This window comes from Salvelinus namaycush, chromosome 21, assembly GCF_016432855.1.
Source record: "Salvelinus namaycush isolate Seneca chromosome 21, SaNama_1.0, whole genome shotgun sequence".
NCBI lineage: Eukaryota > Metazoa > Chordata > Actinopteri > Salmoniformes > Salmonidae > Salvelinus > Salvelinus namaycush.
Window position 1 is genome coordinate 13,036,802 of NC_052327.1, and position 16,198 is coordinate 13,052,999.

At 44.2% G+C, this 16,198-nt stretch overlaps 1 protein-coding gene across 5 annotated transcripts in view; it reads left to right on the plus strand.

The window, feature by feature from the left end:
• Positions 1–15,518, plus strand: part of LOC120066102 (transcription factor SOX-6-like) — a 154,749-nt gene extending 139,231 nt beyond the window's left edge. For all 5 annotated transcript variants that reach the window (XM_039017216.1, XM_039017219.1, XM_039017218.1 and 2 more), the window contains 3 exons: positions 235–408; positions 10,122–10,338; positions 12,376–15,518. In XM_039017216.1, the coding sequence (XP_038873144.1) occupies positions 235–408; positions 10,122–10,338; positions 12,376–12,679 (695 nt within the window). In that variant the 3' untranslated portion in view covers positions 12,680–15,518. The remainder of the gene's footprint in view (positions 1–234; positions 409–10,121; positions 10,339–12,375) is intronic.
• The last annotated feature ends 680 nt before the right edge of the window (positions 15,519–16,198 follow it).

Consider the following 16,198-nt stretch of genomic DNA (forward strand, 5'->3'; position numbering starts at 1 on the left):
GGGGGTCCATCCCTAGTTCTGCAGCCTCTTCTGTGTAGAGTAGACACAGACCCCCTCATTACTGTAAATCACAAGTGCACACACACACACACATACACTTTCAATTGTCCCCTCCCTCACTGTCTGGAGGCTCTTAGACATACTGTGCAATGTATGTACTTTGTGGCTTAATAGGTTTTTACACGAATGAGTGAGTGATTGAGTAAGTCATGAAATGTCCCTCCCTTCCCACAGGTGTCGCCAGCACTACGGAGGCCCGGGTCTTCAGGGAGACCAGGGGCAGGAACAGTACTGAGCCCCACATTAAGAGACCCATGAATGCCTTCATGGTGTGGGCCAAGGACGAGAGGAGGAAGATCCTGCAGACCTTCCCTGACATGCACAATTCCAACATCAGCAAGATCCTGGGTAAGATGGCAGAGCTGTGGTTAAGTGGTAATACTCCCTGGCATGTCACATATAAAACTCCCCACCGCAGACCAGGGTTCAATCCCGGTGTCCATCCTTCTCACTGTTTCTCCCACATTCCTGTTTGATTTCCTTACTGTCTGAATGAAGTGTCAAAAATATATACATATATTTTTTTAAATATGAACTCCATATACCGTTATGTTATGGTCATACATGGTCATGCAAAAATTAAGCGGATTGATCTACCACAGACAGCAATTGCCCCCAGACGAACCATCAAACAAGCAACGCGTCAATACAGGATTAAGATTGAATCCTACTACACCGGCTCTGATGCTCGTCGGATGTGGCAGGGCGTTAAAACTATTACGGACTACAAAGGGAAACCCAGACGCGAGCTGCCCAATGACAAGAGCCTTCTAGATGAGCTAAATGCCTTTTATGCTCGCTTCGAGGCAAGCAACACTGAAGCATGCACGAGAGCACCAGCTGTTCTGGATGACTGTGTGATAACACTCTCGGTAGCCGACGTGAACAAAACCTTTAAACAGGTTAACATTCACAAGGCAGCTGGGCCAGACGGATTACCAGGACGTGTACTCAAAGCATGTGCGGACCAACTGTCAAGTGTCTTCACTGACATTTTCAACCTCTCCCTGACCGAGTCTGTAATACCTACATGTTTCAAGCAGACCACCATAGTCCCTGTGCCCAAGGAAGCGAAGGTAACCTGCCTAAATGATTACCGCCCCATGGCACTCACGTCGGTAGCCATGAAGTGATTTGAAAGGCTGGTCATGGCTCACATCAACAGCATCCTCCCGGACACCCTAGATACTGCCCCAACAGATCCACAGATGACGCAATCTCAATCGCACTCCACACTGCCCTTTCTCACCTGGACAAAAGGAACACCTATGTGAGAATGCTGTTCATTGACTACAGCTCATTGTTCAACACCATAGTGCCCACGAAGCTCATCACTAAGCTAAGGACTCTGGGAGTAAACACCTCCCTCTGCAACTGGATCGTGGACTTCTTGACGGGCCGCCCCCAGGTGGTAAAAGTAGGCAACAACACGTCTGCCATGCTGATCCTTAACAACACTGGGGCCCCTCAGGGGTGTGTACTTAGTCCCCACCTGTATTCCCTGTTCACCCACGACTGTGTGGCCAAACACGACTCCAACACCATCATTAAGTTTGCTGACGACACAACATTGGTAACCCTGATCACCGACAACAATGAGACGGCCTATAGGGAGGAGGTCAGAGAACTGGCAGTGTGGTGCCAGGACAACAACCTTTCCCTCAATGTGAGCAAGACTAAGGAGCTGATCGTGGACTACAGGAAAAGGCGGGTCGAACAGGCCCCCATTAACATCGACGGGGCTGTAGTGGAGCGGGTCGAGAGTTTCAAGTTCCTTGGAACGAACTATCATGCTCCAAACATACCAAGGCAGTCGTGAAGAGGGCACGACAAAAACCTTTCCCCCTCAGGAGACTAAAAAGTTTTGGCATGGGTCCCCTGATCCTCAAAAGGTTCTACAGCTGCACCATCAAGAGCATCCTGACCGGTTGCATCACCGCCTGGTATGGCAACTGCTCGGCAGTTAAGGCGCTACAGAGGGTAGTGCGAACGGCCCAGTACATCACTGGGGCCAAGCTTCCTGCCATCCAGGACCTATAGAATAGGCGGTGTCAGAGGAAAAGCCCATAGAATTGTCAGACTCCAGTCACCCAAGTTATAGACTGTTTTCTCTGCTACCGCACTGCAAGCGGTACCGGATCGCCAAGTCTAGGACCAAAAGGCTTCTCAACAGCTTCTACCCTCAAGCCATAAGACTGCTGAACAATTCATAAAATCGCCACCGGACAATTTACATTGACACCCCTCCCTTTTGTACACTGCTGTTTGTTTGTTACCTATTTATAGTCACTTCCCCCCAACTACATGTACAGATTACCTCAACTAACCTGTACCTCCGCACATTGACTCGGTACCAGTACCCCCTGTATATAGCCTCGTTATTGTTATTCTTATTGTGTTACTTTTATTATTACTTTTTATTTTAGTCTACTTGGTAAATATTTTCTTAGTCGTGAACTGCACTGTTGGTTAAGGGCTTGTAAGTAAGCATTTCACGGTGAAGTCTGCACTTGTTATATTCAGCACATGTGACAAATAACATTTGTTTTGATTTAGCGGTTTTGAGTGTGAAAACATTTCAAATCTTTCCAGAAGGCCTTGTGAACAAGTGATAGTGGATGTACAGTTAACAAATACTCAGGCTGCGTCCCAATAGTTCACTTCCCTTCATGGATTTGGAAGGAATGATTGGTATAAGATATATGGTAGAAACTCCCTCAGTCTAGCCATACCCCAACTCAATGCTTTTACATAGTAGTACTCTTTTACACACTTCAGGAGAAAGGAGAGATTATTGGAATGTAATCTCAGTGTATGTGGCCTGATTTAGGAAGAGGGCGGCTAGCTCTAGGAAGAGTCTTGGTGGTTCCAAACTTCTACCATTTAAAAATGATGGAGGCCACTGTGTTCTTGGGGACCTTCAATGCTGCAGAAATGTTTTGGTAGCCTTCCCCTGATCTGTGTCTCGACACAATCCTGTCTCGGAGCTCTACGGAGAATTACTTTGACCTCATGGCTTGGTTTTTGCTCTGACATGCACTGTCAACTGTGGGACCTTATATAGACAGGGGTGTGTCTTTCCAAATCATGTCCAATCAGTTGAATTTACCACAGGTGGACTCCAATCAAGTTGTAGAAAAATCTCAAGGATGATCAATGGAAACAGGATGCACCCAAGCTCAATTTTGAGCCTCTGAATACTTATGTAAATAAGGTATTTCTGTTTTTCAAATCCTGAGCTATATTGTATGATCAAAAACCCGTATTCACCTCGTCATTATGGGGTATTGTATGTAGATTGCTGAGGATAACAATTTTTTTTTAATCAGTTTTAGAATAAGGCTTTAACGTAACAAAATGTGGAAAAAGTCAAGGGGTCTGAATACTTATCCGAAGGCACTGTAGATAATGTCTTAAGAGGGTGTGTGCCTCATTTAAAACAACACTGCTGTGTGAAACAGAAACTAAATGTGCTACCCCCCCCATGTCCACCTAAACGTTCAATGATGTATTCAAAATATTGTATAGCGGTCAACTACCAATCGATCAATCTGATCTTATTTAATCATTCATATTAGAATAACATCTTTATAGAACTCACTGTAATGGCTGTCAATGTCGTTCTCCTCCTCAGACGAGGAGGAGCATGGATCGGACCAAGATGCGGAGTAGTAGGAATTCATGTTTAATGGCAAACCAACAAACACTACAAATTAACAAAACAACAAACGTGACTAACCTGCAACAGTCCTGTGTGGCCCAAACGCTGACACAGGAACAAACACCCACAAAACACAAGTGAAACCCAGGCTGCCTTAGTATGACTCTCAATCAGAGACAAACGATACACACCTGTCTCTGATTGAGAATCATACCAGGCCGAACACAAAACCCCACATAGAAATAGAAACCTAGACCAACCCACCCAATTCACGCCCTGACCAACTAAAACAAATACATAACAAAGGAAAACAGGTCAGGAACGTGACAGAACCCCCCCCTTAAGGTGCGAACTCCGGGCGCACCAGCACAAAGTCTAGGGGAGGGTCTGGGTGGGCGTCTGTCCACGGTGGCGGCTCTGGCGCTGGTCGTGGTCCCCACCCCACCATAGTCAACCACCGCTTCCGTGGCCTCCTCCCAATATTCACCCTCCATGTCAATCCCGCTATTCCAAAAGGCAGTAACAGACTGAGGGGTAGCAGTTGACTGAGGGGCAGCACCAGGATAAGGGGCAGCACCAGGATAAGGGGCAGCACCAGGATAAGGGGCAGCACCAGGATAAGGGGCAGCTCCGGACTGAGTGGCAGCTCATGACTGTAGGGCAGCTCATGACTGTAGGGCAGCTCATGACTGTAGGGCAGCTCATGACTGTAGGGCAGCTCATGACTGAGTGGCAGCTCATGACTGAGTGGCAGCTCATGACTGTAGGGCAGCTCATGACTGTAGGGCAGCTCATGACTGGAGGGCAGCTCATGACTGGAGGGCAGCTCATGACTGGAGGGCAGCTCATGACTGGAGGGCAGCTCATGACTGGAGGGCAGCTCATGACTGAAGGGCAGTTCTGACAGCTCCTGACTGGCTGGCGGATCTGGCAGCTCCTGACTGGCTGGCGGATCTGGCAGCTCCTGACTGGCTGGCGGATCTGGCAGCTCCTGACTGGCTGGCGTCTCTGGCAGCTCCTGACTGGCTGGCGTCTCTGGCAGCTCCTGACTGGCTGGCGTCTCTGGCAGCTCCTGACTGGCTGGCGTCTCTGGCAGCTCCTGACTGGCTGGCGTCTCTGGCAGCTCCTGACTGACGGACGGCTCTAGCGGCTCCTGACTGACGGACGGCTCTAATGGCTCGGGACAGACGGGCGGCTCTGAAGGCTCGTGGCAGACGGATGGCTCAGATGGCGCTGGGCAGACGGATGGCTCAGACGGCGCTGGGCAGACGGATGGCTCAGATGGTGCTGGGCAGGCAGGCAGTTCAGACGGCGCTGGACAGACGAGCAGTGCAGGCGGCGTTGGGCAGACGGCCGACTCTGACCTGCTGAGGCGCACAGTAGGCCTGGTGCGTGGTACCGGAACTGGAGGCACTGAGCTGGAGACACGCACCATAGGGAGAGTGCGTGGAGGAGGAACAGGGCTCTGGAAACGCACTGGAAGCCTGGTGCGTGGAGTAGGCACTGGTGGTACTGAGCTGGGGTGGGAAGGTGGCGCCGGATATGCCGGACCGTGAAGGAGGACACGCGCTCTTGAGCACCAAGCCTCCCCAACCTTACCAGGTTGAATGGTCCCCGTAGCCCTGCCAGTGCGGCGAGGTGGAATAACCCGCACTGGGCTATGCAGGCGAACCGGGGACACCACCTGTAAGGCTGGTGCCATGTACGCCGGCCCGAGGAGACGTACTGGAGGCCAGATACGTTGGGCCGGCTTCATGGCATCCGGCTCGATGCCCAACCTAGCCCTACCAGTGCGGCAAGGTGGAATAGCCCGCACTGGGCTAAGCACGCGTACTGGGGACACCGTGCGCTTTACCGCATAACACGGTGTCTGACCAGTACGACGCCCTCTCACTCCACGGTAAGCCCGGGGAGTTGGCTCAGGTATCCAACCCGGCTTCGCCACACTCCCCTTTAGCCCCCCCCCCCAAGAAATTTTTGGGTGAGCCTCTCGGGCTTCCAGCCGCTCTGCCTTGCTTTTGCCTCATAAAACCTCCTCTCCGCTTTCGCTGCCTCCAGCTCCGCTTTGGGACGGCGATATTCCCCTGGCTGAGTCCAGGGTCCTTTGCCGTCCAGGATCTCCTCCCATGTCCATTCCTCTTCTCTCCATTGCTTTTGTTCTTGCCGTCCTTCTCCAATCCGCTTGGTCCTGGTTTGGTGGGTGTTTCTGTAATGGCTGTCAATGTCGTTCTCCTCCTCAGACGAGGAGGAGCATGGATCGGACCAAGATGCGGAGTAGTAGGAATTCATGTTTAATGGCAAACCAACAAACACTACAAATTAACAAAACAACAAACGTGACTAACCTGCAACAGTCCTGTGTGGCCCAAACGCTGACACAGGAACAAACACCCACAAAACACAAGTGAAACCCAGGCTGCCTTAGTATGACTCTCAATCAGAGACAAACGATACACACCTGTCTCTGATTGAGAATCATACCAGGCCGAACACAAAACCCCACATAGAAATAGAAACCTAGACCAACCCACCCAATTCACGCCCTGACCAACTAAAACAAATACATAACAAAGGAAAACAGGTCAGGAACGTGACACTCACACACACACCCATAGAACTCTCTCTCTCTCACACACACATCCTTTGCTGTGAGACTCTGACTGGGGTGATGGATATGTGCAGTGAAAAGTGCTTCTTGTGTTGATACAAGCATTTATACTAGTATTCACACCCCTTGTCTTTTTCCACATTTTGTTGTGTTATAGCCTGAATAAAATAAAATAAATAGATTTCTTGTCACTGGCCTACACACAATACCCCATAATGTCAAATTGGAATTATGTTTTTAGATTTTTTTTACAAATGAATGAAAAATGAAAAGCTCTAAATGTATTGAGTCAATCAGTATTCAACCCCTTTGTTATGACAAGCTTAAATAAGTTCAGGAGTAAAAATGGGGTTTAACAAGTCACATAAGATGGGTGGACTCACTCTGTGTGCAATAATAATGTTTTAGCTGTTCTCCAAATATCATTTTAGAGTTTTAAAATGTTAATTATTAAAGTAAGGTAAAGAAACAGACAACACTTTGTTTTAAGTTTAAAGCAGTATGCCTTTAATAAATATTGATTACAACCAAACCTTCCATTTGCCTTATAATACTTGTTTATCTGCGTTTCATTATTCAATTTATTGCGGGGCTTGATGTGGGTATTTCAGTTAATCACTGGACAACAATATTTCCTTCGTTGGTAGCTTTTTAAATCAAAAAGTAAAATCACTCCTTGAGCATATTTTACTGTATGTTCACGAGATTCGATTCTCCCTGCACCTTCACCAGAAGTTGTGTCCACTGCTCTGTGATCCTGAACGTCAGATTTCGTGGTAATTTGATCAGACTGCTATCCGTGGTGCTGAATATAAGATATTGCTTGAAAAGGGCTTGAATGTCTCCCTCAACACCTTTTTTTTTGGTGTGGATTTTTTTTTCTCTTCCAGTGATAAAGGTCGCCAACCCATGCACTAGGCCAAAATGTTTGGCTTTTGAGCAAACGGTGTCAAATGACTTTACTCGCTAAATGAATTGAGGCAAACTAAACGCTGTATTAAAGAAATACAATCTTTGCACTTTGCTCATCCATCGTATACATAGACCATTGTTCAACATCACTGAAGTTATCATTCTAAAGCAGGATTGTTCAACTCTTACCCTATGAGATCCGGAGCCTGCTGGTTTTCTGTTCTACCTGATAATTAATTGTACCCACCTGGTGTGCCAGGTCTAAATCAGTCCCTGAATAGGAGGGCAACAATGAAAAAATGCAGTGGAACTGGCTTCGAGGTCCAGAGTTGAGGGTTCCAAAGCATTGGATAGCTCAAACCTCCTCACTCAAAGTTGGAGTCAAATTTAAAGGGTCAGAGGTCATCTATCACTTCCACCTATCCGGCGGAGACTGAACATTCCGGATATTTACCTAGTTAGCGGTTTGTTTGTGATGACACCAGGGAAATGCCAGACCTGAGAGGCAATCAGGAGACGATGGAGTGTGTGCTGCCCAAACACAATAACACAGCTGGAAACGAGGGACACGATGCGGCCGCTTTAGTCCGTAAAAAAAAAGTGTCCTCACTGTTTCCTTAGTTGAAAAAGAAGGGAGTCTCGATAAACGTCGGTAAACAGAGTCCTGTGCTTGCGCCCCAATTGGCACCCTTTTCCCTAAATAGACCTGACCAGAGCCCAGGACAAAGTAGTGCACTAAATAGGGAATAGGGTGTCCGTTGGGACACAAGTCCTGGATTCCTCTCTGTGTGTGTCCAAGCTGTGGTGTGTGTGTGTAATGGGTTGTCAGAAAGCCATGCAGATGTGCTCCATTCCTGCGGTAATGGTCCTGTCCACTTGTTCCGTCGCTGGGTGCTTATAGGAGAGACATGATGAGAACCCACTGTATCAGGGATCCTAAAGTGGGACAGATTCCTGTTTTCAAGCACCCTTCAACAATGTAGATGCACCAGTAGTCTCTCTCTTATTACAAGTTCCTACTTGTAGAGATTTCCTGCTATGATAGAAGTAACACAGCACACATTTTGTGCAGTGGAAGTGCTGACACGTACGGTTCAATGGCTAATTGAACCACATTATAAGATAGGGGTGGGAATTACCAGGGAGCTCGCAATACAATATTATCATGATCCTATATTATCACGATATGTATTGCGATTCTCATGATTCTATATTATCACGATATGTATTGCGATTCGAAACTGTGATTTTATTGCGATTTGATGTTCCAAACATATTGCTCACAATATGTCTGCTGCAGAGGGACGTGAGAGAGCAGGATAACATTTGTTTTGATCAGTCAGGGAACTAAATGTGGAGAACAAATTTTGTCTCACTGTTTAAAGAGAAAATGAAAGAACAAGCTATAGGATGAAAAATACCAGAGTTTTGGCACGGGTACAGCTGACTAAAGCTAGTTTAAAAAAAATAAATCTATATCGATATATCCAAAATTACATTGTGATATGTAACTGTATCGATCTCCCATTATTATTATTATTATTATTATTATTAGAAGAACATAAACAAGCAATTTCCAGAACGTTGTAATCCACTAAACTGTGAAAAGATTTCTAATTACAGGACTATACTTGACAAAACTTTGACTCCTATACACTCTTTGAACACCAACTCCAATACTCTATTTGAACACCAACTCCTATACACTCTACGAACACCAACTCCAATACTCTCTTTGAACACCAACTCCAATACACTCTAACGAACACCAACTCCAATACTCTCTACGAACACCAACTCCAATACTCTCTACGAACACCAACTCCAATACTCTCTACGAACACCAACTCCAATACTCTCTTTGAACACCAACTCCAATACTCTCTTTGAACACCAACTCCTATACACTCTTTGAACACCAACTCCTATACACTCTACGAACACCAACTCCAATACTCTCTACGAACACCAACTCCAATACTCTCTACGAACACCAACTCCAATACTCTCTACGAACACCAACTCCAATACTCTCGACGAACACCAACTCCAATACTCTCTTTGAACACCAACTCCTATACACTCTTTGAACACCAACTCCTATACACTCTACGAACACCAACTCCAATACTCTCGACGAACACCAACTCCAATACTCTCTTTGAACACCAACTCCTATACACTCTTTGAACACCAACTCCTATACACTCTACGAACACCGACTCCAATACTCTCTACAAACACCAACTCCAATACTCTCTACGAACACCAACTCCTATACTCTCGACGAACATCGACTCCAATACTCTCTACAAACACCAACTCCAATACTCTCGACGAACACCAACTCCAATACTCTCGACGAACATCGACTCCAATACTCTCTACAAACACCAACTCCTATACTCTCGACGAACATCGACTCCAATACTCTCTACAAACACCAACTCCAATACTCTCGACGAACACCAACTCCAATACTCTCGACGAACATCGACTCCAATACTCTCTACGAACACCAACTCCAATACTCTCGACAAACACCAACTCCAATACTCTTTGAACACCAACTCCAATACTCTCTACGAACACCAACTCCAATACTCTCTACGAACACCAACTCCAATACTCTCGACGAACACCAACTCCAATACTCTCGACGAACACCAACTCCAATACTCTCAACGAACACCAATACCCTAATAGTGTCCTTCAGTGTGTGTGTGTGTGTGTGTGTGTGTGTGTGTGTGTGTGTGTGTGTGTGTGTGTGTGTGTGTGTGTGTGTGTGTGCGCGCGCGCACATGTATGTGTGTCCTTATGCTGTACTTTGGGTTCCAACCCTGACACTTGCTGTGTGTGTGTCCCGCTATCCGTGTATAGGCTCTCGCTGGAAGTCCATGACCAACCAGGAGAAGCAGCCATACTACGAGGAACAGGCCCATCTCAGTAAGATCCACCTGGAGAAGTATCCCAACTACAAGTACAAGCCCCGGCCCAAGAGGACCTGCATCATCGATGGCAAGAAGCTACGCATTGGCGAGTACAAGCAGATGATGCGCTCGCGGCGTCAGGAGATGAGGCAGTTCTTCAGTGTGGGGTAAGAAGAGAGAGACACTCTACTGATCTACTTTATGGCTAACTAGGCCAACTGTTAGTATACTTAAAGGGACATTACACTCCAAAATCAAAGTTTGTGTTTTCAAACCTCAAAAGTGCTCTTCTGTTGAGGTAAGTCCATGTCCCAGGCCATTTGTTTTATAGATTAGGCTTTACGCCACAATCCAAAATAAATGGAAGAGATAAGCACCATGTCATTTCCATATTTCCAGAACAAAGAGATATTTTTCATTAATTTGAATATAGCTGGACATACACAACCGGTGATGTGGTACTTGGATTCATCTTAACTTTAGGCTACTTTTGAGGTCAGAAAACATCTGACAAACTTTGATTTTGGAGTAATCACCCTTTAAAGTAACTGTCCAGTGAAAATCTCCCTTTTAAGGTTCATATTCTGTTATCTCATACCCAAATAATGTGGTTGACTCATCCTATACTCCAATTAGTGGAAAAAACACTTCAAAAACATTACCTTAAACAAAAAACGCTTGCTATGTCCTCATATAGCGTGACGCTGGCCAGCCAGCCATTACTTGTCATGTATATTTTTTTGTGACCGGTATACAACCACGTCATTCTGTTGTTGGGGTTGCGCCACACCATTCAAACACAGAAAGTCAGATTTTTAACATACTTAATTAAAAACATTTTGAAGTAGGTCACTTTAATACTAAGCTAATAGAGATAAGGAAACTGATCATGGGGTCAACTATCTCTTCAATATTTTTTTCATGGTCGGCTCCCATTTTTGGATTGGAACACTTGAATCGACTGCTCCTAATAATTTTGTTAAGGGGAAGTTGGTCTTTGTAAGGCTAATTCCCCGTGCACCCAGTATTTCCCTTCAAGTCATAGTGCTGAGCTATAGGCTGAATTTGTAATCCAAACTACTAGTTAAAAAAATAACAAGGTCTCTTTATCATAGCGCTTTTCTCATCCTCTCATGTCAAACTACAGGCAATGCTGAAAACAACATGCACATCCCAAATGGCTCCCTATTCCCTAAATATTGCACTACTTTTGACCAAAGCCCTATGGGCCTTGGTTAAAAGTAGTGCACTATTATAGGGAATACGGTGCCTTTTGGGATTCAGCCGAAGCCAGTGGCTGGGTCTTAATAGAAAACAGGCATAGATGTGATTAAAGTCATCACGGCAGGCAACGTTTTAATGGATTTACCAGGGGCACTGCTTTGAATTGGAGCGATTTTTAATAGTTGTCATTTATTAAATTAGGACAATGGCAGGCGCTTTGCGGGCGGTAGAAATATGACACAGAAATTATACTAGCAGATGTTTGAGAGAGAGTGAGAGAGAGGGAGAGGCGGTACAGGGCAGACGTCACAGGTTTAACTCTGTAATTTAGTGTGTGTTGTCAAGCGGAAGAAAAGCCTGATTCGCCATAGCGGCTGGAGTTTCACTCAGGACTGAATCAAATAACTGGAGGGGAGCTATAAATTGAGGTATAACCAATTTCGACCCGGCTCCTTATAATGAAACAGGGTCGTTTTTAAGCAGTTTAATGTGAAAATTAGTCTGTCAGAGGTTCTCTGCGGTAATTGTTTCTAGAAGGGGTGAACCGTTAGATGAGGAAACTGACATCAATTTTCTTGGTTTATGTGCTTCATTTGAGGGCAGAGGGCTTGCTTGAGTGATATGTGTTTATCTTCATTCCATCCATTTCTCAAGAGGCTATTTAGCATTGACAGGACTACTGTGAGCTGGCAAAAAGCTCTGTGTTAAGGTTTGCCCAAAAGACAAGAGTTTGCTACCGTTCAACTTGTTCTAAATAGCTGTTCAAAAGCAGGCCAGGAAAGAATGAATCTGTTTTTGTAAAACACCCTATCTGTCTCTCTTACACACTCTCTCACTTGCCTTCTCTTGCTCTCCACTTCTCACTCTCTCTTGGCCTCTCTATTTCCTTCTCTCTCTTTCAACCTCTCTCTCGCAATCTCTCTCCCTCTTTCTTTCTTTCTTTCTTTCTCTCCCTCTCACTCTCTCCCCACCTACCTCAGGCCACAGCCTCAGATCCCCATCAGCAACAGTGCCGGCGGCCTCTACCCGGCTGCCATCGCCATAGCGACAGCCACGCCCTCACCGCACCTGACGTCGGACTGCTCCAGCGCCTCGGCCAGCCCCGAGCCCACCATCCCCGTCACCCAGAGCACGTTCGGCGTGGTCAAGCCCAAGCCGGTCGCCATGGTGACCGGCGACCACCCTGTTAGAGGAGAGGACGAGATAGACATATATGAAGACTTTGAGGACAAATCGGACTACAGCAGTGACCGTGAGACACGGGAGCCTGTCGGAGCCAACTGAGCATGCTCAGAAGAACTTCTGATCTTTTTTTTTTTTAAGCGGGACAGAGACAGAGTTCTGAACAGAACAACTTTTCAACAGTACGACGGGAGCTGAGCATGTGCTCGAAGCAGCTCCGTCCGGGATACGATGCACCACAGACTGAGCATTCTCAGATTGACTCTCGAACAGGAAGTGACATAAACTAAACATGCTCAGATCTCACAGAGCATGTTGCTCAAAAATACCTTTTTAGACGAGAGTGCTTGTTTTTAGCATGCGCAAACGTCTCGGAAACAAAGACAACCTCTAGACAACCTCTGGACAACCTCCAGACAATCTAACAGATAGACAGTGAACATACTCACACGGCAATTACAATGCAACACAGACAAGAGCAAGTAAGAGTCAGTAAGAGGTCGATGAGAAGAGAATGAGATTAAAGAACAAAGAGAGCCTACACATTTCCGCGTGTGTATTTTTTTTTATAGGAGCGTGCATGGATTTGACTAAAACATCAGGAATTGGTCTTCGACAGCGGTCAGTCTTAAATGTTTATTTCAAGTGTGATGACGTTTTTTTGGGGTTTTTTTTCATTTTATTTCCATGGACATGTTCCTGATAGGTTACTGCCTGTAAAACCTTGGATTGTCAGGACTTGAAAATGTGAAAGGTAATATAAAATCCTTAGCTCTTGTAGTTTGACATGATTATTTCTTGTGAGTACAGTACCCCTACACCTTTCTCGACAAATGCTTACAATATGTTACATTACTGTTTATGATGGGGTTTAATATCCTTGCTCAGGTATGCTGTGCCAGCTTGTGAATGTGTTTTTGATTTCATATGAGAGAGTGGTAGGACTTTTCAGACTGACAACAAAACAGGGGAGGAAAAATCCCTTGTATTATTATTCATATTTTTTTTTTTATTTTTTTTTTAGATATTGTACAGTTTTTCTTGAAATGTGCCAAACCTACATTCACATCCCTCTGAAATATTCTAGTCTTAATTTTGATGCTGCAAAAAGTCTTATACAATCACTTTTTATTGCTGATGTGTCCGTATTAGAAAAAATCCCCCCCCCCCCCCCCCCCCGACCATGGGTAGGCCCAATGCTCTAGGACACCTTGTGGGGCGCTACAGGGTCATGTTGATTAGGTACCAAATGGAAGACAACCAACTTTAAAATGTTTTCCCTTGCATACCCCAATAAACAACCCAGCACTCGTTGTCAGTCGCAATGTCTCAGGAGTCTGATACTGTCATCTCTGGCACCCCCTCTGGCAATGACACAGACCTGTAGAGAGGTTCATTGTCGGGAGTATCAATCTGTGGATGTTTAGCCCCAAGTGTCTTCGCCTCCCTTTTCTTAGCCCACATCTTCTACAGGATGTTAAAGGGGACTTTCAGGATTTTTCAACAAAAGTTTGTATTGGCTGTTTATAGAAAACCAAACCATGTATTACAGTTTCTCCTGGCCCATAGACTATATTCAAGGTGAGGAACTATCTAACATCAAGTTGTAAAATCCTGAACTTCCACTTTAATTCACCCATAATGCATAGGGGCCAAAAAGGATAAAATGAGTTGTTTTGGTACACTGTTACAGTACATTGACTTTCAGCTTGAGTGGCTTTTAGGTTTGACTTTTTTTATTTTCTGTCTCAAGTTTGTGTGTAGAGTTTGTGAGTATAACATGTGTTATACAGACTCAGAAAATGTTGTTAATGACACAGTACATCTTAATAGGCACAATATGTCTTAAAGTTAGACTCTTATTTCTATGGTCATTCCGAATTACAGGAAAACGCAGAGGAGCGGTCCAGACAGTAATTTCTATAGTAGGGACACCATATATTTAGGGGTTTAAAATGTACATTTTCTTTACTGTGTTATACCGAGGTACAGAAGATCAGATTTGTTTCTGTGAATTGATCAGTTTACAATTATGTTGACGTCAGAGGTGGTTTTCAAAATACAAACCAATGTTTAGTTTTTTGTAAAATTGGTACGTTGGCAAAAAAAAAAACGTGGGTCAATATAACCTCTAGCATTTCAAAAGGTACATGTATATTTCTGCAGTATATTTTGAAACTGATATTTAAAGTCAATTTAAAATGTACCCATAAAAGTCCTATTTTCATAATCCTCCACTTTGCAAATATGTCTACTTTTACAAGCTCTATTTTAGGGTTTGGGTTACTCTGTTTGCTGGTTGATTTGTATGTGATTTGTAACTCTTTATGACCATGTCGAACGACATTTTGCAGGTTGGTAGAAAAAAAACAATGTTTTTTTTTTTTGGACTGAAGTTTGATTTAACTTGCATTAGAACAAAAAGGAGAGTTATACCGTTTGCCTCATGTGTAGACATTGTTCCCAGTGTTCTAAGCATCACACGCACTGGATATTAATGTTCTTTCTTCAGTACTGCCTAATGTGAAGTTGTCGTTAGTAAAAAAAACGACACAATTCTGACAAACAAAAAAGTCACCTGTTTGGACTTGTGAGGAAAACCTCACATCTGACAGGTTTGAGTACATTTCCAGTTTAGTAGCATTTTTATTATTTATGCAGAAGTCATTGTTTTAACTCCAGTGCTGCCTGAGGTGCTTTGCCCTTTGACACAAGTCAAAAGGTCACTCAGACCAACCGTCTGTTTCGACCTACAGAAGCAGACGTCATTTTTTTCCTGGTCACACACATTTTGTGTTGAGTATTGTATTTGAAATTAAATTGTGCTTTTTAACATTTCATTGTATTTATTAGCTGGTGTTGGCTCTAAAAGTGTCAGTACGTACAACTTGGTGAGAAAGACAATCAGAAAAAAATAAAGACAGATTTCCTTACAAATTCATCATTGACATGTATGAAGTGTTTATCAATGGACAAAAGGCAGCATTTTTTTGCTGTATGTTACTTATTGTATTTATTTGTTTATTAGTGCTTATAACACTAACACAGTATCCTCAACAAGAGACTAATACCAAGCTGATATAAACAAGTAAAGTAAGTACACACACGCAGAGAAGGAAGTTAGTTGTAGCAACATGCTTTCGATAGTAATGCTTGAGTCCATGCCAAGCGTACATACATTTCTGAGTAATTAACAGGCCATATAAAAGATCTTTGCTTTTTGGTTGAGTGAGAAGTAAGAGTGCAGAATGTATACATTGAGGTTAGAGAAAATGTTAGACATTTATTGATTTAAAATGTGTTTTCTCAAAAATAATATTGAGCTATTATTCCCAATGGTTAAATTGGGATTTTGGTGGAAGAACCGCCTTCAAAATGGGTTGTTTTTTCATAGTAATCCTGCAGAATAATATCAAGTAAAAGGTTATTGGTTGCGTACACAGTTTAGCAGATGTTATAGCAGGTGCAGCGAAATGCTTATGTTACTAGCTCCTAACAATGCAGTAAAATGTCTAACAAGAACACACATAATAATAGTAAGAAAAAAAACAAGAAATTAAGAAATGTCTGAACGAATCCAATTAACAACCCAAATAGCACTGTAACAGTAATCCAAATGCA